The sequence below is a fragment of the Ixodes scapularis genome, unplaced genomic scaffold (assembly GCF_016920785.2).
Source record: "Ixodes scapularis isolate PalLabHiFi unplaced genomic scaffold, ASM1692078v2 PGA_scaffold12__126_contigs__length_90152505, whole genome shotgun sequence".
NCBI lineage: Eukaryota > Metazoa > Arthropoda > Arachnida > Ixodida > Ixodidae > Ixodes > Ixodes scapularis.
This window is the reverse complement of record NW_024609838.1, coordinates 72162672-72185734: the sequence shown is the minus strand read 5'-3', so window position 1 is coordinate 72185734 and position 23063 is coordinate 72162672. Positions and strand designations below refer to the sequence as shown.

General features: G+C 45.8%; 1 protein-coding gene across 1 annotated transcript in view; it reads left to right on the top strand.

Moving 5' to 3' along the window:
* The window catches only part of LOC120842392, a 47658-nt gene extending 25735 nt beyond the window's left edge, over positions 1-21923 (top strand). Inside the window, exon 2 of the mRNA XM_040213486.1 lies at positions 21309-21923. Coding sequence (XP_040069420.1) covers positions 21309-21923 — 615 coding nt within the window. The remainder of the gene's footprint in view (positions 1-21308) is intronic.
* Positions 21924-23063: the final 1140 nt, after the last annotated feature.

Below are 23063 nucleotides of genomic sequence, written 5' to 3'. Positions count from 1 at the left end.
TTGGCAACCCTGTAGATGCGGTGCGTTAGAGAAGGGTCGCCATCGCCCAAGTTGGCATCGTTATGAAAATGTCAAAACCACAGCTGCGCTTCTTTGGACCCAACTGTACACACACCATGGTGGCAGCGGTGAACTTCGAGGATGGAAAGATGCAGTTCAGCGATCGGAGGACACCCAGGAAAGACCGGACGGAAGAGGAAACCGCCGCGGAGAGCACAATGAAGAAAATGGCGGGAGGTCTACCTCGAAAATGTTTGACTGTTGTGACCGAGGCAATTGGAAATGTTGGATTGCAAGGTGTGAGTGCTACCGCATCGTATCAGGACTTCACCTCCGCAACGCGAGAGCATGGGTGAGCACCTTTCTTCACGCGATGGGGAGAGGAAGCTGAGGACGTCTTCACTAAAAGATGCCAACGGCCGATCTTCCTTCATTTCACGAATACTACCTCTGAAAAAGCGATTCAATCATTGCAAGCAAGCGGCTAAACCCGGAGGCCTGTATGTCACCGAACCTATTCTCCAAGTTTTTGACAATAAAGTCTTGTCAACCTTCCATTTTGTGCCATGTTTCATTGTTGCTGGAGTTGGCACCAGCGGTAACTGGGACCAACTCCAAGTGGGACCAGTTGTGACTGGGACCAATTCCAGCTGGGACAAACTCCAAATGGGATCATTTGCAACTGGGAATTGTTCCATAAACCAGCTGGAACTGGGACCGGTTGGCCCCAGTTGAAAATTTTCGCCTGGGTCAGTAAGCCTGGATAATCAGCAAGGTTTGGTTCATTTAATATATATTTGTAAAAGCCTTCCATACTATTCCTGTGTACTTTCAAGGTTACTGTTACTCTTTTTATAGCTCTCACGTTTTTACTGAATTTTTTTGCCATCTCGTTGACTTTGTTATAATGAGGGATTACTGGATATGTTGTTGTTAACATACCATACATAAACTCTGATGTTGATTATACAGGGTGTATTTTTTAACTGCACCAAATTTTCAAAAAAAAAAGAGCTGCGTTAGGGCACTTGTAGTTATGCCATTAGCATACCCGACCTGGCGCCCACTAGGAACCAAGTATTTTGTGCAACTAGGCGACTAATTAACCGAGATCTCTTAATTAACTTTTTAATTATTGTTTTCAGAGGGCCTATTGCATGCACGAAATTGAAGCCCAACCTTAATATGCTCCAACTCCACAGCGAAGTAAAGGCACAAACAATTTCTGCACGCGTTTCTGGCTAAATCATTTCATTCCCGCAAGCTCTTTCAAACCGAAACTGACCAGAACAAGAGCGTCAATGACGTCTATCTTTGCCCTCGCTTGGCGTCACAGCAGGGACGTCACCTGTGATACAGGCACTGTTGTCAGCGCTTTTGCAATACGTTGCTCTCTCCTTGGTGTTTTGCTTACCGCGGCAGGTGTAATTTAAGCGTCTGCGGTCGGCGTCAACTGTGCTCTGTCATATCCCTCTCTTGACCTGCGGGCGACGCGACGCTTTCGTTGGTACGATAAATGCTGTTGCATGCACTACCAACGGCCGGCAACGTTAGACAAGCTTCTGGCGTTTTATTTGGGAAAAATATTTTTTCAATGCTGGAGACTTCTGCTACCTATTATTTGCCACCGCTGCTTTGTTTCTAAGTTCTTGCTTTTTGATGCATTAAGGCTGCGGTCCCACGGCGGCCATGACATATGACGCTTTCAGCACGTTTTCGAAATGCGATCGTGGCGTGTTCAAGCTTGCTAAAATTATGTGCTATATATCATCTTGTAGTGTACAACATTATCTTTTATCTGATGTAGGACTTGTTTTCCTAGTGCAAAAAGCTAATTCAGAGGGCACCCGCGAACATTGACCTTTTCGGCAAAACATGGTTTCGTAGTACAGTGGTACAGGGTGCTCTATTGGAGCAATTTCTTTCTAATTTTAGAATGTTATAGAAGAAGAGTGCGTTCATTGTCAACGGAGGCCCTTTTTTCGTTTTTTATTATATTTTGACAGATATTTACTTTAGATAAATTGACTTTGCGGAAGCACTTCAGTCGCGAAGTTTTGGGCGCCTACTCGGTCATTTTATTTGAAACTTTTTACATCAGTTTGTAATTATGGTCGAAAGAGTTACGCTAAATTTCATTGTAATATGGCTTAAACTTTTTTCGGAATGCTCACGTGAAAAGTGACAAAAACCGTTAATTTTGGCAAACTTCATTTGGTAGTACAGTGGTACAGCGCTTAGGGATTGGCACACATGAATAAAATTGTAGGCCCGCAAAGAAAAACATATTCTGCTTTGCAAAGCGAGGCCCTTTTTCTAAATTTCACTTTTGATTTTCCATAAAAAAAGTTTGAATATAGGTGAAATCACGTATTTGTTGATAGTCAAAAACGAGTATTTTGACCCCTTTTGGCAGACATTTAGGCCGATATTTTTAGTATTAAATGGAGATTACTGTTCCAGGTCCTGATTATTAGCCCACATTTTCACTAATCGAGCCTATTTATTAAAAAGAATCATAAAACACACAGAAAACACAAATTGGATGTCTGGTTGCGCCCTCTATGTGGCGGTGGCTGAAATGTGACTACGCGAGGTTCAGGAAACTGCCGAGGATGGCGCTGATTCCAGCTGTGGTTGCCAGCTTCGGAAACTGGTTGTACACTTGGCTTCTTCCGTTTCTTGCAAAATAACGTGCTGGAAAACTTGGTCGAAACTCGTGAGGTCCTTTATAACACGGTACTTTCTGCTAATATAGCTTTTAGGAAGAATTTCAGTCGCTTTCATATTGTTAAACGATTTTTTTTTTATGCGAGGCTCCACCGGTTCAGTTTGCTGAATAAATTGTTCACGGAAGCGATATCGAAGTTTCAAATTACCGAAATGCCAAAATCGCCAGTTCTGCGTAGATACGCAGCGTGACGCACGTGCTTCTGGTGCGTGTTCACGTACGTGTTTGCTGCGTAGTTCTTCGGTTGCTGCGAGTTTTCGCGTATTTATTGTGCACTGCTTACCTCCGTCTGCGCACGCATCTCATCCTTGTAACTACCCCTGCTCTGTTTGCCTAGAGTGAAGTTTGTGTCTGTCTTTTCGTTCGCTGACTAAGCTTGTGTCGGTGTCCTTCCTACTGGCTGCTGTTCGTGTTTGCGTACCGTGTGTGTCGCTTTGATTACTAGGTCCCCTGCTTATGGGGTGGAGCAAGCGGTGGGCGTCGCGCCAGGGGTGGGTCGTGATTGGGGAAACAGCTTAGCAGCCGACGCCGACTTCGGCGCGTTTCTTCTGCGCACGCGCGTACTGTCATTGATATCGCTACTTCGCGCCGTGACGATGCGCTGATCTACAGGCCGGTCGGCGCTCGCGTGATATTGTTGAAAATTCTCGAGCGTGTATTTACGTTTCGAAAGCCATAATAGAATTAAAGTGGACATTTGGCCGGCAGCCGGCATACCGTGGCTCTGAAAACAGATTGCTAGGAGTGCCCTCTTATTGGCTGGTTCCACGCTGGGTGTGCGCAGTCCGTGCTTCTGGCCTCCCCGGCCGCCCAAATGCGTTTTTCTGATGCTTGTTTTGTTTTCAGTAAACAGACAATAGATTCCTGCTGATATTCTCCTTTATAATCTTCACTCTTGACAACTCTTTAGTGTTGGAAGGAACTCCGTCAAATTTGACGATAATGCATGTGTAAGTACAACTGGAACCTCATAGTTGCAAGAATACTTTTCCTGGATTGTCTGCCTTAGAGTGCCTCCATGTGCGCTTCGCGCACATGAAGGCTCCCTAGTCTGCACCTTTCTGATAATATGATCGGTCTCCATAAATTGCACTTCCCCGCTTCGGGAGCACGGCCAGCGGTGGTTCTCTGTCGGTCATCGAACCTCACACACGTGAAGCGTTGTCAAAGCTGTGATATACCGGGCGTTTTATTATTCTGTTTTGTTTTGTTGTTTTTTTTGCTGAAAGAAATTATACTTTTGGTATTCCCGGGGATAACATTATCGGCTGCGGCGGACGTAAAAGAACGAGCGTAAATTGACAGTTAGTGGCCTAATAAACTAAAATTTGCCATTTGCGAACGCTGGAAAGGGGGCGACCTCCTCTCCCCCGTTCGCTCCGCTGAAGTGGAACAGGGTGGGAGGAGCTCCCACTTCGTTCTTGACCTGTCACCGACTACAGTTGCGAATTCCACTTGTCATTTTGGAGCGATGACGAGATAGAGCTGAGTCATGTATTGCGTTCTCTGAGATGAAGAACGCAATGCGCGCGGAGTTGCTCCACGTATGCACCAGTCACCAGTAAAAACGACCTGTCCTCCGAGGAGGTCGAGCGAGACGCCGGCTGACATGGGGGTCGGTCACCTCACCGTCACCACCGTCTACCGTGCCTTCAAAAACACGGGGCGCAATATGTTTCTGCAGTATAACAAAAAATTGAACAAACAAGGTGCAAACTTTCATTTTTTTCCTAAGTGTGGTTTGCAGGGCTGAACCGAATACAAAAACGATACGCCGTGCTGGGATGACGTCGACCGCAATGGTACACGATCATAACAAGAGCACAAATCCTGCCACGTTATTTTGCTACAGTGATAAGAGCATATATATCTTTGTCCGCGATGCGGCAACAGAGACATTATTTCCAAATTAGAGTTCGAAGTTAGCCTTCGATGCTGGCACTGACCAACTCACTTCACTCACAGGGTGAAAACGTGAAACTTTGTATCATTCGGACAGAGATTGAAAAATAACACGCACCGCTTCAACTTGGACACCCCAAAATAATTAACTGTAGTGGATCGCACGCAAAAGCTTCGCGTACGCAATAAAATTGCTGGTCAGAAGTACGGTTCCGCAAACAAAATCAACATATGAGTCATCAAATTATGAAGAAAAACCAGGTGTGAGCGTGCCAAAAATATTCGACAATTATTGTTGTCAATATTTGTTTTTCTATCCACGTGCTTATGTCGCAGTGGAAAGCCGTGAAACTCCCTATAAAATTATTTTGGGCAGTGTTTCCGACGGTGCTCGCTCAATCGTAAAATGTCGCTTTGTTGCTACTTTGGCGAATCAAACAAGGAAGCCACGTTCACCTACAATGCCCTGTCCACAAGAAAGGAAATCGAAATTTTCGCTTCGTTTTCTTTTTTTTTTATATTCTTCTCTTCTGCACGATATAGGGTATGAATTATTATCCTTCCCTGTACTCTCGCTGCGACGAACAGTCCGATAAACGAGTCACCCTATGACAAAGATGGGGGTCCCGAAAATCTCCTAAAATCGTGTTTGTTCTCAGAGACACATCCGTGTGTAAGAAAAACCGCGGCCCTCTCCACGAAGTACGGACATATTTGATAAATAGCGTTGACTTGAGGTTGAACTTTTCATTTGCTTTGTAAACACAAGCGTGACGTCACGTGCGCATCCCACGCGACCCGACTGAAGTCTGAACTGGTGTACTATGTGTGGACAATAGGGCATTATTTTGACTTCCCGGCCGCGACGACCTTGGCGAGGGAGGACAGATGGGGGTCCCGAAAATCCTAGAATCGTGGTTTGTTCGCAGGGACACACACATCCGTGTGTAACAAAAAACGCGGCCCTCTCCACAAAGCTTACACAGGCATTGTTGTGTGACTACTGAAGATGCCTCCCGCAAGGGAGGCGAAACTGGTCAGAACTTCAGCTTGGGCGAGTTGGTTATTCATGATTCATGGAGGCGTTTATTCATGGAGGCGTTTATTCATGGAGGCGAAACGTCTAGTGAAATTGTTTTTTCCTGTTCTGTGAAGTCGGTGCTTTTATTTTAATTATGTTACCAGTCGGCCTGTGTGACCAGTGCTCATTTGAAGAATCGCCTTTGTCTTTTTTGAACCCTAACAAAAACACCCTCATAACATTTTTTTTTTACTGTTCGGCTACGTTGGCATAGCCTATAATCGACATAATTTTTGCGAAAGCTTACTTTTATTTTATAATTATCTGTAACCATTTCTAATTGAATAAGTGACAAGTATAATAATTATATTATGATTTCATATCAAAATTCGACGAACCGGGAGATGCGAAATTCGGTGAAACAGCTTTTCAAAAAAATATCCGGTGCCCAAAACTTGCTTATATTAAAATGTCTAACATGTGTATGTGTTCTAATACAGAAGATGAGTGCAATGTGGAAACTGAATGGCCTCAAAAACAATTGTCAACGAGTTGGAATTTTTGACGAATTACCCTTTGTCGAGTCATCCTACTACCGATTGGCCTCTTCAATCAATTGCCCGTCGACAAATATTGTTGTTGGTTTATTTGCCATCTGCTGTAAGGGGAGAGTGTGGGGCTCGTCAAGCCGACATCTGCCAGCATTTTCATCACGCCTCCAGCGCCTGTACCGACTGACGCCGACGAGTTGGCCTAGAAATAAATACCCACGGACTATACTATAGCCGCTAAATATCTCTACGCGAACATGATTTGTTTTCAAAGGGGCACCCGCCTGTCGGTGCTTCTTTGAATCATACATACGTCACGGTCAAAACGTTCCGCAGCTAATGAGTGAAGGCCGACCAACCTATTTTGTCCAAATGTCCGTGTATGGGAGATGAGAATGCCACTGCGTCAAAGGCAAGACGTGTGCGAGCGTCGCTAAAAATAGAGACCACTATCGATGTTTTAGTATACATGGTTTCATTCTTAGTCAGAGCGCAAACAGAGGTTAGATGTCACGAAAACACATACACAAAGACAAAAAGCACTTTATCACGGCGCATTGTATGAGTTGTTATATTACTGGGTGGAATCACCCAAACAAAGATAGTGAACGCCGTGGCGTTTAGGTGTTGAGCTGTTGGTGATGCTTGATCGGCGCAATGTGTCAGTCGAGCTCCAACTGAGGGTGATATGAGGCGGGGCAGCTCTGTGGTTTTACTTGTTGTGTTGCATAGTTAGTTTCGGCCGTCAGCAAATAGTGAAAAATATCTATCTACCTATCTCTCTCTCTCTCTCTCTCTATATATATATATATATACAAAGGCAAAAATGCGTACTGTCAGAGTTACTAATTCGAAGTTTACTACGACGTTTCGAGCGGGGACCACTCTTCATCACCTAATGAAGAACGGTCCCCGCTCGAAACGTCGGAATAAACTTCGAATTAATAACTCCGACAGTACGCATTTTTGACTTTATATATATATATATATATATATTTTACTAATACAATGTCTGGACATTTACACTTACCAAGTAACCATTTTCAGCTGTGATTTGAGACTGTCACTTATCCCGCTCTTATTTATTTATTTTTTGTTTCTCTTGTTTCTGGCCTTTTTAGTATAGGCTTCCACCAGCTCGCTTGCGCGTGAACTCTAATTTCAAGTGAAACAAGTTTGTAAATTAGGGCGACACTATATAGGTTTGAAATCCTATACCAATTTTATTGCCATTTGGTGAGCCACGTACGAATTTTGAAATATATCTTTTCATCCAAATAATCGATTAGTAAATCGAATAGCGATTCGGACGAATTTACTACGGCGGGAAGAACGAATTTGCAAATCTCATGGCAATTAGGAAATTTCAGCCATCCTTGGTTTCCGATTTGTCGCGCTCAGTAGCGGCTCCCTCCGCACAGAGTAGCCTCGAGTCAGAATTCGCGGAGTCTCTACTGACCGGCCAAAAAAGTGCGGCGCTTCAACTGCTCCCGCCCAGACGACTTGATGTATTTGTATACGCCCATGACATCGGCCGCGATCGGCGATTGAGGTTCCGTTAGCCGACGCAAGCGTCAGCGGACGTCTCATATTTCCATACTCTCATTTAACTACAGAAACAAAAACAACAAAAGAATCATCCAGTTCATGTTCACTATGTTCACCACTGACAAGATAGTCGGTAGTCGACGAGTTTCCGTGCAAAGCCGATCAAAACGAGGCACCAGATCAACTTTTACGGCTGCCATCAGGAAAGATCTGGCTTGTCGCGTTCCCTCAACGTCACTCCGAATATTGTTTGTGCCCCGCGCACCATCCTCTTGTAGCAATATTTTTATTGTCCCCATGTGATTTCTTTTTTATGTTCTTACTGGTGTTTGATCATAATTCGGCCATTGAAATAGTTTTTGCTGCCGACCCTACCATTATTTTGACCCTCTGGCAGCAAAGGAATCTTATGCCGGCATTACACACGAAATAAGAATGTAGACACTCCGTCCCATATCTCAAATTACATCACAATGTGTTTACACAACTGTAGTGCAGAGGTACGATGAGCAGGGTCTGAGAAAATATTAGTTTCAGTATTTTCAAAAGAGCGACGAAACAAAATAAAGAAAGGACCGCCAATCGGCAGCGCGTGCAAGCATAGGCAGTAGTGACAGGAAGCGCGAGGTGTGTCTTTTTATTATAATGCAATTAAATGCAAAGGTGCAAGCGAGCTGGACAAGAATGACGAAAGTAAACCCTGGAGAAGGGGAACAAGAGGGACAAAGGACAATTTTCGTACGGCCGGCATCAACTCACGCACTGTCCGAAGATGTACTCTGTTTTACTCGCAGGATTGCAACCCTGCGGAATGTAGGCGTGTGATTTCAGAAAGCGCGTCCTACCATTTCTACGCGCGAGTGCTCCTGCAACCCAAGCATTGTATACAGTTACGTCCTCGCGCCCGTGCCTTGGCCAGCCCCGTACACAACTTATGCAGTATCGAAAAGGCATAGTTCAAAATTGACGGTCCCACTTTTCCATACCGCTTCAAAACCCCATCTCGCTCAAATCACTTGGCAGCCGGACAATTTTGGCAGGGGGCCTCAAGTTGGGGATTATCCGGTACATTGTCCTCCCAACAATGAACGTGGGCGCGACGCGCCAGAGGGTGAACACGTGAAAGGAGGGGCGTAAGAGTGGAGAAGGAAACTCAAGGTCGCAAGCGACGGGAAAAAGGGTTTCGAAATTGGCGCGCAGGTTTTGCAGCATTTGCTCATACGGACAGCCAACGCCGCCCTGGTGGTTCAACTAATGTTTTGTTCAAGATGGCCGCCGTGGTACCGCAGCCTTAAACTAGCCAGGGTTTTTATTTTAAAGAACAAAGTAATCATGCTTGTGTAATATCACTTGTTGGCCCCTATGGCAGTTAAACTATTGCAGCGTGTAACAAAATAATCTTTCTTTGTTCTATGTCTTATAGGCTCTTAATAAATGAGGAAGGAGCCTTGCACTGGGGTCCTGGCTCACGTTACGGTAGTCATTTGCTGTGCCCGGCAGTGTGAACACGGCATCGGCGCTTTTTCAAGTGTAGCTCAAACAGGGCACTGTTGAGAACTAAGTTTTACTGCCTCACTTTTCACAGCACCAGTATTTTCTTCGGAAACCTTTTAGTTCGTCGAGAAAAGCAGGCAAAAGTATGGCTTAGAGCATTTTGGTACATAAACAAAAAGAAAGCTTGGCAGCCAAAGTGATTTGGGCATGTGATAAGCCACCCAGCGTTTGCCGCCGCCTGGCTGCTTTATGAAGTTGGAAACAGTTGCATTCAAAGCAAGTGCTCGAATCGGAGTCCATGTACAGGAATGCACATCATCAGTCGGCTCCGCATGGAAACCCAACGCGCACTCAAGCATTTCAGGCTGAACTGCAGCACAGGCGGCGACGATTCTTCATTTCAGGTTGTCCACGCTGGTGGGTTCCGTGGCGTAGACTTCATTCTTCACATAGCCCCAAAGAAAAAAATCCAATGGGCTCAGATCTGTTGATTGTGCCAGGCGCGGAACTGGACAACTGTGTCCAATCCACTGCTCTGGAAAAGTTTGGTGTAGAAATCGAACAGCACGCTAAGAAGAATGCGCTGGAGCGCCGTGCTGTTGAAACCACGTCTCCTTCAGCACGCTGAGAGGCAGGCCAGCAATAAACTCTTCCACGTCCTCAAGGATTGTCTCCGTTCCCGTTCAGTGTGCCATCAAAGAAATATGGGCCAACGATTTTATCATTAAATATTCCCCACCATACGTTAATAGACCATCTCACTTGATGTTCGTGCTGATGGAGCCAACAGGGATTTATGCTTGCCCAGTAATGGGCATTGTGGAGGCTCACCGTTGAATTTCTGCAGAATTGAACCTCGTCACTCAAAATAATTTTTTTTCAAGAATCCAGGATCCTGGTCAATTTAAATCAGGGCCCAATTGCAAAAATCCAGTCGTCGTTGGAAGTCACTGCCATGTAGCTCTTGGTGCAGGCTAACGTGAAACGGATGCATGCGATGCTTCACAAGCACTTTTCACACTGTAGAGATTGTTGTCCCAAAAGACCTCGCAATTTCGCGCACACTTGCTTCAGGCTTAGCTGTTACGTAGGCGAGAATGTCAGTCTCGAATTCGCAGCTAAGGGCATATTTTTTCTGTCTTCGCTCACTCACCACCGTGCCACTTGATGAAAGCTTGTTGAAAATGTGTATGAAGGAAGTGTGGGCAGGAACGAAGCGACCTGGGTGCTGAGCGGCATAGAGTTGCACAGCATGACGAGCATTCTTTTGTATAGTTAAATATGAGATCACCATGTCTGTTTTTTCTTCAACCGAAAGCCTTGTCGCTATGAGCGACGCCATTCAGATGTGTTTCCTGCCACAGTCAGAGAAAGAAAGGCACAGCACTAAGAGTCGCACAGCGCCTGTGTTATTTGTAGCCTTCGTCCTTACAAAGATATGGGTGCAAACTTGTGTCTTTTACAACAGAGGAGCAAGTGACGCAGCGTTCGTCGCTTTGTATCACCATTGGCACAAGCCTCTATCATATTAACAAAAGGAAAGGGCAGCGTCACGATGCCCGCTGGGACAGCGTGATTTACACCTGCCGCGGTACGCAAAACACTAAGGAGAGAGCAACGTATTGCAATAGCGCTGATGGCAGTGCCTGCATGACAGGTGACGTTACTGCTGTGATGCCAAGCGAGGGCGAAGATATCGACGCCATTGACGATCTTGTTCTGGTCAGTTTCAGTTTGAAAGAGCATGCGGGAATGAAATAATTTAGCCAGAAACGCGCGCAGAAATTTTCGTGCCTTTATTTCGCTGTGGGGTTGGAGCATATTAAGGTTGGGCTTCAATTTCGTAAATGCAATAGGCCCTCTAAAAACAATTAAAAAGTTAATTAAGAGATCTCCATTAATTAGCCGCCTAGTTGCCAAAGATACTTTGTTCCTAGTGAGTGCCAGGTCGGGTATGCTAATGGCATAACTAAAAGTGCCCCAACGCAGCTCTTCTTTTTTTGAAAATTTAATGCAGCTAAAAAAAAACACCGTTACTATCTGCACATACAAGAAGGCACACCATCATGTCTGCACTTTTCTTTGGCAGTTTCGCGATTAAAGGCCCATTCACACAGTAGCATTCGGAGCGACCACTATGCTTACGAACTAATGCAACCGGTTGGAACGACGAGTTGCCATGGCAACGGAGCGCCAAACGATTGTTTCGTTCGCGTTAGTTTGCAACGCAAGGAGTTGAACGGAGCTCAACTTTCTCCTTGTGCACAGGAACGACCGGAACAACAGTCCAATCGCAAGTCGAGGTGCCCGCCGCCGCGCGCCTTGGATGCCGGTCGTGAGTCCGTTCTCCCTTGCCAACATGGCGGCTCCTTCGGTGGCTCCTTGCTCGAAAGAAGCGCTCATTCTGGAAGTTTAGCGCTATCCGTGGTTGTGGAATGCCAGCCGAATGAATTACCGGGACACGGCAAAGCGAGAGAATTCCTGGTAGGCGATTGGAATCGCTTTGGGTAAGTATGACCTCTTCACAGAACTATATAATTTGCACCTTGACCCAGGGCGTCTCTCTGGATGCCCTGCCTTCGTCGCGCGCCCATTGCCTTCTGCCAAGCTTTCGCTGCGCATGCACGCTCGCGTTCACGCGCAGCTGCACGCGTCTGGGCGTTTCCACCCGAAGCTCGCAAGCCACCAAAGTGCTATCAAAGGTTCGTTTTGGGTCACTCCAGAGGCGGGACTGCCCATAGACTTCTCTGCCATTCGCAAAGAAAAGTTTGGATTGTTTTGCATGCCAAACCAAGGAAGGCCATCGCATACCTCAGCGATGAATTCACACCACCTGGGATTCTTTGGACGTGAAACTGAAATCTCGGTTACACGGCGCCTTCTCTCCAATGAACTTCTGTCAGATATTGCAGGCTCCTCAGCTAGGATTCCAACCCGCCAACTGGGGATCCGATTCTTTGTGCCGGCGGTTTGCCTCGGAGCCACTGATGCGGCCTCCCTGCAGCTATATGTGACCAAACATTTCCGAGTGGGCAGCGCATACCCACCCCCAACCTACTGCTCCCACCTCGTTTGCGTACCTCGCATAACCGTTTGCCAAAATTATGGTTCGAAATGGGAAGTGATTATTGATCGAGCGATCAGTAATGAAGAGATTAAACTGGTAGAACAAAAAAATTTTAAATCCTACATTTCAAGAAGTTGAAGAAGGTTTGCAAAGTTTTGGCTGAATGCTGGCAAATAAACCTGATGCATGTCTGTTGCACCTATTGGCTGTCCTAATTGAAGTTGTATCAGAAATCTAGTTCAATCTTGATTTCTGTTCTAAAACTTGTCTTCATAAGCGACACTTTAATTATTTATGCCACATTTACTTCTTTCACTTCAGGCAGTGACTAACGCCTGCTGTCAGACTTGGCGAGCCTTGAGGGCCAAGTATGCAAGGGAGTCAAAGAAACAAAGTGGCCGGAGCAGTGCTCGCCGCAATGATGTTCCCGTGCCAACATGGCACCTGTTCCAAGAATCTATCGTTCCTCAAGGGCCAGATTCAGCACCGACGGTAATATGCTACATTACTTACTGCCAAGAACACGCACAGTTGATCCCGAGTCTGAGTTTTAACACATTTTCACTCTCTTTTATCAGCACCAGAGTGCTCCCTGTTGCAAGGGGAGTGACATCCACTGCTGCAGCGGCAGAAGCAGAAAAGTCAGGCATGACCCCTAGAGGTAAGTTTGCTTACACGGTAACAAAATCTAGAAGCGATTTGGGAACATCTGCTTTCTCCTACAGGGTCTTGTGGTAAAGTAAAATGAAGGTCAAGGACATTGTGAAAGACAAACATGTTTAGCATGTCCAAGTGCTGTTAGAAAGGGAAGCATCTTGCTTCCTCCCACACACTAGGCTAGATGCCATGCTGACAGACGTTTGCCCCATGTCATTCTATGTGCAGAGGAAGTGTTCTCCAGCTCACTTGATTTCTTTCACGTCAAGATTGACCTCACGTACTGGAGCCACCGGCGACAAAAAAGAATAGCGTCCGATACTCGCTTTTTATTTGATTTTTGTACCTACCGGTCTTTATTCGGAGTGCAAAAGAGCTAGCTAACTTGACGTCAACCCGTCGGAGGCAAGAATGATCCCCGGGGGTACTATTTTCGTCATGGGTGAGAGCGAGATTTCCCTTATAGTAATGCGATTGCTGCGCCAAGGGGCTAACCCTGCTACATGCTGCTACATTTCGCCAAAATATGGGTAATCTGCGCCAAGCCTGCACCAAAGGACCAATTTAGGTCGCCTTTCAAAACCAAAACAAAACTGAGGCACCAGCTGGGACGCTTGCAATTCATTGTTTTACGTTTGCTTTCTTTTGACGAAAATCTGGCACGTCGGGAACCAGTAAAACGGTGACAAGCGGTTTTTCGGCAATGCCTACAGCACTGTACACTTGTGGGATGTCTGTGCAGTAAAAAACAGAAACAGCGAGTTCCGTCTAACACGTCACATCAGAACTCAACAAAACACGAAGCGCCCTTTGTTTGTACAGCACTTAAAACAAATATTTTTATTTTCCTAAGAATATCTGCTCCAAAATCCACTTTTGCTGCTCCGAAATACTGTCCTGGCTGGTCCAAAAGCCACTTTTGCTGCTCCAAAACATTGTTTTGATTGCACCAAAGGCCACATTTGCTGCTCCAAAACACTGTTTTGGTTGCTCCGAAATGTGCGCCAAAATGGCTTAGGTCAATCACATCAGTTGATTAGATCTGGGACCATTACCGTTCATTAGCGATTAACGGAAGTACATTATAGACTAACGGAATAAAATTAGATCTGTTTCGCAGTCTACGGTCGGGCAATATTTCGGTGACAACTTCTTGCCTACGCACAAATGAGAAGAGAGGTCTTGTGGCTTCTGATGTGCCTGACCCAAATCGTCCTTCATCTACCGGTCAATATTAGGATTTGTATGGCAGCAAAACGATTTCAGAGTTGCTAATAGCCTCGTCCCACTACAGCAACAAACACCGGTTTTTGTCCGACGACACCACAAAGTTCCGTGTCGCCGATGCTGTCCCACTGGAACGACCAACACCCGCGACAATCGCCGACAAGTGCTGACAAACAATCGGCGACAGACGAGTTCTTGTCTGCCGTTGGACTTGAAGTGCAGCAAGCAGTCCCACTGAGAAACATGTCTCGGAGACAAACTTATCCTCCTCGCCCACTTGTGCCTTTCCTCCCTTCTACCCTTCCTCCCGTTTTTCCCGTGCCTCGCTCCGCCGCTCGACCTTCAGAAAAGCCCTTGGCGGCCACTCCTCGTTCCCGCAGTTCCGGTCCCTCGATTGCACGTAGTGGTCGCAGGCGCAGCTTGCTTGCTGACGCCGGGCAGTCGTGTTGCGAAAGAGAAATTTCTGTAGCTGGTTTTGATTGCGAAAGCTTGGTGCGCGAGGTGGTGCTTTAAGACGCCGAGGTCTACGCCCCTGCATCAGAATGGATACACTCATGTTCGAGGACTGACCAAAGTAAGACCGCTCACCACGAAGTAGGACACGACGTTCCGCGGCAAACCATTCCAGCTGACGAGACTTGTCATCGCGTTCTGTGATCATCGGGATGCCGTATTGTCCACCCAAAAATGCCTGCCCTCGATCATTCGGATGTGAAGTTATAAACATCCTCAAAATCGGCGTAAAATTCCATGGCGCATCACCTAGAATTCCTCGAACGACCCAAAAAAGGAACGATTCGGGTATTCTAGTTCGGAAAAAGTTTGGTGTCGATTGTCACAACTGTTTGCGGAAAGTCGCCAACGGCAAATGAAGACAAGCGGAAGCTTTAATCAAGAAATAAAGTAATCGTCTGCACTTTCACCATGTTTGTCAGCACGCTTTATGCCCAAAGAGTAAAACACGAAAACTGCGTCACCAGACTCAGTTTGTCTGTGCATTTTGAAGTGTTTTGTTCACAACTCCAGTCCCACGAGGAAACCGGTTTCTTTGTCCCCGTGTTCTGCGTCGTGTCCACCAAGTGCGATGGCGGACTTCGACAAACAGGTTGTCTGTTGGTGTTTTCTGTCGCTCGTTGTCGTGCGTCGCTGTCGTTTGTTGCTGTCTGTCGCTCTATGGGACGCATCTATAAGGAATCACAGGTTTGGCGATCGCTTCCAATGTCAAATTATAAACAATAGTTGCAGCCTGCATCCGGTTTAACTTCACCGCGGCATTTGGTTCGTAGAACATAATTTGCTTTCTATTTTTGGTGTGTTTCTTTCCGCCCGAAAGCCGCCGATTGAGAGCTGGTTGGTTTAAGTCGAGCTCACTCTCTTCTCTATGGTAACATGCCGGTTTCTATGGTTAGAAACAGCCACCCAAGCTAATCAAAGTCGTGGATCATCGAAGGCACACACTCAATACTAGAAATGGACAAAAATTACACATTTTTTGTGGCTTCTAAAAAACTGCAAATACGTTGATTGAAAAAAAAAAAAAAGTAGCACAGTCACGTGATTTCTGGTATCTTTCTCCTCTATATTTCTTCCTCACCAGTCCAGTTTCAGTTTCAGTGAGTAATGTTTTTTGACTTCATTAAAAATATGTGACGCTGTAGCAAAATACTGATTGGGTAGTCTTCTTGCACCATAATAGATCGCCTGGCAAAACATAATCAACATTTGTTTCGGGATGTCAGATTCCCTTGAAAGTGTTCTCTTCTTTAATTTTCGTCTGCGATGGTGCTTTCCATGCTTCCACATTTCACCATCACAAAAAAATTATGCCAATAACTAATCGTCTTTTTGAAAGCAAAAAGGGAAATGGCAGATGCTGTTCATCAACATGGCAAAACGCAGCTCACCAGAAGTCAAAAGGCGTTTCGTGAAACCGCCTTTTACTATTTCAGATAAAGTAAAAGTTTAGGGGCATTATATGTATATGTACAAATGCTTTAACAGAAAAATTAGCACAGAAACAAAGCTGTGTTCTATTTCTAATTTTTTTAAGTGGCAGGGACCAGTTTCTACAAATATTGGACTTGTTGTATAAGGAATGTTAGAACATTATTTTATGCTTCCGCTTCTTTTTAGATTATGACAATGCTGAATTTCTTCCATTTTTGTTTTTTGATGTGCAGATCTGCTCATGAAGGCCTACAATCCTCAAGAAGAGGACGAAGGGCAGTCTGGGGTTCGAAACTTCGACAGCATGGAGGACACCCGTGTAATGTTCTATTCCGTCACACTTGCTCTTTTTCTGCAATTCCTAACACCCCTATACTTCGTTTCACCATAACTTGTCAAACTGTGGAGGCTGCGGCTTCTGCGACCCAATAAGATCGTCAAAGTAAGGCACGTGAAAACACTCGATGGTTGAGCCCACAGAGGCCTCGTTACCGCCACAGCAGCAGCACCGTCCATGACAAAAAGTAGTTCTAGGCTTCTTTTCCTTTGAATGGCACTTAAACTCGCGCGATGCCATCTCTATCAGCAATATACAGTCAAATCTCGTTAATTCAAACTTTCAGGTAATTCAAACAAGCATATGTCTCATCCTATGCGTCTCTATGAGAGGAAACTGGGAGGAAACACCCAAAGTTGGCTTCACAGCAGATGACCCTTGGCCAGCAGACGACAACCGGTTTCTCCGGGCCTCGTATTTGGCGCAGCGACACACGCTCCCGCAACATGATGTCACGTGCCTCGCTCCGATGCTCTTATTGGGTCGGAGGGGCCGTGACGTCCACAGTTTGCGAAGTTATCGTGAAACGGAGTATAGATGCATAGCATAGGGAGGTTGGTGGTCAGAGTATCATCTAACCATCTATTGCTATGGCAATCTTAGTTCAGAGATCTGCAGTGAGTTCCAGTTCACTGGTCACAACGACTGAGTCCGTTGTGACCACAGCGATTGGAATGACTGCTCTGCGCTGCGTATACACTCTTGCAACCGCTGCAAGGAACGCAGCAATTTCGGCAAACATGGCGATTGTCAGCACGTCAACTGCATCTCCATTGCTGTCCGCCATTTTTGCGGTGCCTCTGCCACACACTGGTGTAACAGAAAATGGGCAGACAGTTTTGAATAGCCTCAAGCTTTATTTATTTTCATTTTTACAGGATAGAGCTCGCAGCGTAAATTTTAGCAGAAATATATCAACATATATATAAAAGTAATTTTGAGATCACGTAGACAAAGCAAGCGGTGCAAATGCTAGCACTAATCGATTTACTCCGAGACGGAAACATATGAAAATTTCCCCCTTTCAGGCAGGAGTTTCAGTTGTCCGACCTTCAGCGTGAGCTTCCTACCTTCAATTATGCTTCGTAGTCTCGTGAACCTCTGAAGTGCACGCACGGACGAAGCATGTGTAAAGTCAATGGGCGCATGCTAGAGGCAGGGGCATTTGAAAGAGACACCCATCCATTCACACCTTGCCAGTGACTACAATCTAAAAAAAGCCCGTGAGTCTGCTCTTCCGCACAACACTCGGAGAGCCAATCACCACAACTTACGGAGGCAGCTCAGCGAATGACAATGCCGAATCATATGTTTAGACCAAAAAACGCAGACTGAGTTGTGGCATTAAGCAATGCAAGCGTGACGTTTTGCATTGCTTAATGTTGCAACTCAGACTGCGTTTTTCGGTCTAAACATATGTTTCAGCATTGTCATTCGCTGAGCTGCCTCCTTAATTTGCGGTGATTGGCTCTCCGAGTGTTGTGCATGAAAGTTGACGCACAAACATTTTTTAGTGTACTCCGGTCACCGCTAAGCTGAGACTGCATGCAGTGGAAGCTATGTCTTCGTTGGACCTGTCATAGGTGTCTTTCGCCATGTGATCACGCTCCCGCCCACACCCACGTGCAGAGCGGGGTCAGGTGACGAAAGGGAGGTGGATAATTGGTCCAACGGGCAAGCAGCTCTCTCCGCAGTCTCAGCTGAGGGCCGAACGGAGTATGGGACATGCTATTTTACCATTGCAACACAACCCTGGTCCCACGAATAAGGAGAGTACTTTACGTCAAAAAGGAAAACCTTTCACTATTTCCATGTTCGCTGGTACCATGTCCGTCACTGGATTGAAGGAATCACAACCAGAACACAGGGCGTACGGTTGTGCTTTCCGTAACACCCAATGGGTTTGTTGTTTCGGTCGTTCCGGATGCAGCTATCACATGGGAGGCGAAGTAGTATAGAGTGTTGGCAATTTTTTCCTTCCAACTTTTCACAGACATTATTGGCAACACTGATTCATTTTGGTACTGATATTGTCAATCGTAATTTCCAATGCTTGAACCACGCCAAGAAGCGGGCAAGAAAGGTGGGGCGGGCCAACGCCCACGAGGAAGAGGGGTCTCTTCGTCGCATAGTAGAGGAGTCGACAAGGCAAATGGCGAGTCGGGCCGAAAACCCAGACAGTAACGATCCTTTTAGGATCTATGGGATTCACGTAGGAAATGAGATAAGAAACTTGCCAGCCTGCCTCTGGAATGAAGCAAAGTTTAAAGTTAACTCGCTTTTATACGAACTACATTGCAGAGCTGAAAGACTGAGTAGTTCTCAATCTTCAACTTCCGAATAGTATGATGCAATTCAATCCCTCTGATGTTGTTCTTTCTTTTTTTATTGTTTCAGAACACCAAGTTTTATATGTATTATGCTTTTGTATTTTTTTTCCCCCGAATCCTCGGGTTTCATAGTTTCTGAACCCAAAGTTTTATATGTATTGTGCTCTGTATGATTTTTTCCCAAATCCTCGCTCATGTAATACGTTCGAAAGGACGTCTTTGAGCAACAATAAATTAAATGAAATGAAATAGAATTTCAACATGGATATGTTAAATTCTCTTGCACGGATCACCTCCTTCGCTTGTCATTCACTGGATGCACTCCATAGATGGTAAGAAGTGGCCTATTGTGGATTTGTGGGAAAAAAGGGCAAACACATTTAATGCTCCGTTTTTGTATTTGAGTAACACTCAACTTCAGATAACAAATTTATTTGTGACTTCTTACTGAACCTATCTTTTTTGTATTTTCAGGAAAGGCCAGTGAGCAAGCATAGAAGAGCCAAAAAACCATAAAAACGCTCCTGGTAATTTCTACCATGGAATGTGCTATCCTTTTTTACCACCAGTCAAGTCATGTACAAGGCAAGTTTGAACATTGTTATATGTGCCTATTCGTTTCCAGAGCTGTGAAGCAACATTTTTTGGTGATTAGCCACAAAATTGCAGTTCAAAGGCTTGTTTTTGTGCATATTTTTAAAGTATAGAATTAGTGCTGTATAGGCATCTTTAATATTCATTTTAAAGGGCAACTCCGCTCGATTTCGGAAATTTTGAGATAGTGGGTGATATAAGCGTGAACAGTACTTCAAAACAGCCCCAGACCGTTTGTCTAATTGAAAGCAAAATATTTTTTGTGCAATTTGTTATTTACCATAATCGCAAACCGGAACTTTGGCACAGCCGGGCAACATTGTACCCTCAACGTCAGTTGCATACGCACCCACGTGGAATACAATGGGTCACGTGATCTACCAGCGGTAACCCAGAAAAGACACGGATGCGAGGGGAAGGTGGCAACCCAAGCGGTTCGTCTGTTGGCACCGGTGGCACGTATGTCAGCGAAACTCATCCCGCGCAACTCTCTCTCCCTCTTTTTGTTTCTCTTGTTCTCAGTCATTTTTTTTTTCTTTTCTTCGTCTGCCTCGCCCCTTTGCTTGCTCAGACGGGGAGCTACGGGTAGCCAGAGCTCTGCGGGGAGTGCATCCGTAGCACCGCCTGGTAAGCTCTCCCTGGAAAAAAAATACCAAGAAAAAAACTGTGTATGCAACAGACGTCAGCCACAACGGAAATATAACGTCTGCGCCGCACGTCGCCCGCTAAATTAGCGGATTTTGGTGACTTCGCACATCTCAGTTTTTGTCGGCCGGTTTAGTGATCTTTTAGGTGGTATTACGTTATAATATTTGTCATTCGGTCTCTCTAGATGATACTAAAGAAAGTCGCAGTGTTTGCTAACAACCGAGAATCAAGCGGAGTTTCCCTTTAAGATTGAACGGTGTGGCAAATATGGTAAAATTTACTTACTGAAAGTTGTCTGCATTCATCCCTTCAAATTGTTTTGTTAAGGCCCTGTCACACCGAGGAAACACGACGGCAACAGCAACACAACACATAGTCCAATTGGCCAACTTGTTGCTTGATCCCCATGTTGTCCGACGAACCTGTCAGATCGCAGCTATAGCAGCACAACATGGACGACAACTAAAATGTTGCCTCGGTATGACAGCTTTCGGCAACAAAAACAGCAGCAACAATTGTGTTGGACAACATATGCTGCCCTGATCACTGGCTGAGCGAATGTCGGGCCGGCAACATGACAACACAGAACTTCCATGGTAGAGATAGTTCCCAATCAATGAAATCTTACTCAAATAAAGGCTTGGAAAACGTTATTGAATAGTTAGGGCTGACGTGCAGCTAAAATATTTTTTGTTGATGTTTCTAATGCGATTTTCAAAATGGTCACAGCTACCATCGCGAACGTTCAGACAGGTGTTGAAATTAGAACTGTCGAGAGACCAGCTCTCATTACTGCTAGTGAAATGAAGTGGCATGCCTACTCACCCGCCGATAAAGTATAATAAAATAATCCAGAAAAGCAAACATTAAAAATCGAAGCATTAAAACGACCACTCTAATCATGATTGTTGATGCTTGGAACTTGGAAACAGCTGCCACCAAACATTTAAGTTTTATCATCAAAACTGCACATTGTGACTTTTGTTTTTCTAATTCCTTACGCAAGTCTTAGAGGATGACCACGGCGATGCTTCTTCCCCAAGGTCAGCCGATCTACACTGTGGAGAGCACTGCAGAATCTAGGCTTTCGTTTCAAGAAATATGTCGGAACTCCACCCTGCTGTGCGAACAGACGTTATTCTGTGGCGTGCAAAGTACCTGCAGGCAATCAAAGCATACAGAGCAGAAGGGCAGCCCATCTATTTCCTGGATGAAACATGGGCAAATGCAGGGCACAATTGCTCCAAATTGTAGAAAGATACAACTGCGAAGGCACCAAGAGACGCCTACAATAGAGGCCTCAGTCTTGGACTCAAGAGTCCACCCGGGAAGAGAGGCCGCATCATCGTCCTACACGCTGGCAGTGAGGGCGGCTTCGTGCAAGGCGCAGCTAAAGTGTTCCGGGAAAAGAAGGGCACCGATGACAGTCACCAGGAAATGGACGGCAAGCGATTCAAGAAGTGGTTCACAGAGAAGTTCTTGCCCAACATCAAGGTCCACAGCGTGATTGTTATGGACAATGCGTCTTATTCCTCCGTCAAGCTCTATGCCTCTCCGAGTAGCAGTAGGCTGAAGAAGGATGTGCAAGGCTGGCCTACGCTGCATGGAGTTACTTCGGAGTCTACAATGTTGAAAGTAGAGCTGCTGAACCTTGTAAAAATGGAGAGAGTCAAAAGGCCGGAACTGGAGGAATGTCACGTGGACGCAATAGCAGAGCAGCATGGACACGTGGTTCTCAGTCTGCCACCTTACCATTGTGAGCTCAATCCGATTGAGCTAGAGTGGAGTCAAGCTAAGGGCTACATCGCAAGCCACAATGTCACCTTCAAGATTGTGGATGTGGAAGCACTGACCCCAGTCACTCCCTAGCAAGTGAGTGCAGAAAACTGGTCAAGCTATGTACATCACACCGTCGGAATGGAGGAGCGAATGTGGACAGATGACGGACTTATGGACATCGCCATCGACAGGTTCATCATCTTGACCGATGGAAACTCTAGCATGGACAGCTTGGATGACGAAGACATCGGTTGTGACATACTGAAGCAGTAAGTCGCCACAGAGCCTGGACCAAGCGTCGGCACCTGCCACTGGCACCTTGACGTTGGATCCCATCATGCCACAAAACCTTATGGTTTCGTTGCAGCAGCTTCCACACCTGTCAACGACAGTTACAACACCTGAGAGACCTCTGTGCATCCCTCCCACAGTTCAAGGGCTCGCCAAAGCAAAATGTCAATGTGTGGCTAGAGGACATTAGCTGCTTTCAACAACTCTCGACTTGGAATGACGCCACCAATCGTCTCATCGCCGCAAGAAAGGATGCTCAGCTTTCCAAGGAAAGCTCGCTGTCTCGATGAAACCCATGAAACCCGGCGGGGTCACCTTCGATGAGCTGTTGACTGTGTTACAAGCCTGTCTTGGCTCATAGCTGTCTTAGCTCTACAGTGCGATGCACAGAAGAAAGCACGGCATTCCAACAGCGGGGTCTCAGGACAGCAAAAACCGAACTAAACAAACTGCCGAAAGGGCAGTCACTGAAAAAGACACCGGCACCGAAACACAAGACAATGGCCCAGCGTTGCTAGAACAGGCTCAAGCAACATTCCTACTGTATCGGGAGGGGCGGTTTCTAGCTACTGATTTTCGATCACATTCCACCTGTTTTGCAACAGAGACACATTCAAAAGGCATGCTTGAAGTAACCACGGAGCACGAGAGGGCGCTGCAGGACGCTCGGCATTAAGGTCCCTTGATATATTCATTTGGAGGTAACGACAACGAACATACATGACGAAGCACGTCTTCTAACAAAATGGTGCCCTACAGTATATTGATGCATTGCGCCACCATTCACTTCCTAAAATCTGCAAAATTGTCTCTAATGGGCAATTCTGGAGGAAGTTCAGCGCAGTGTCAAAAAGTCAGAGATTGCCCACAAATACGAGATAGCTCTGTCGACAACCATCAAGAACGGAGACAAGATTGACAGAGCCCTAAACGATGATG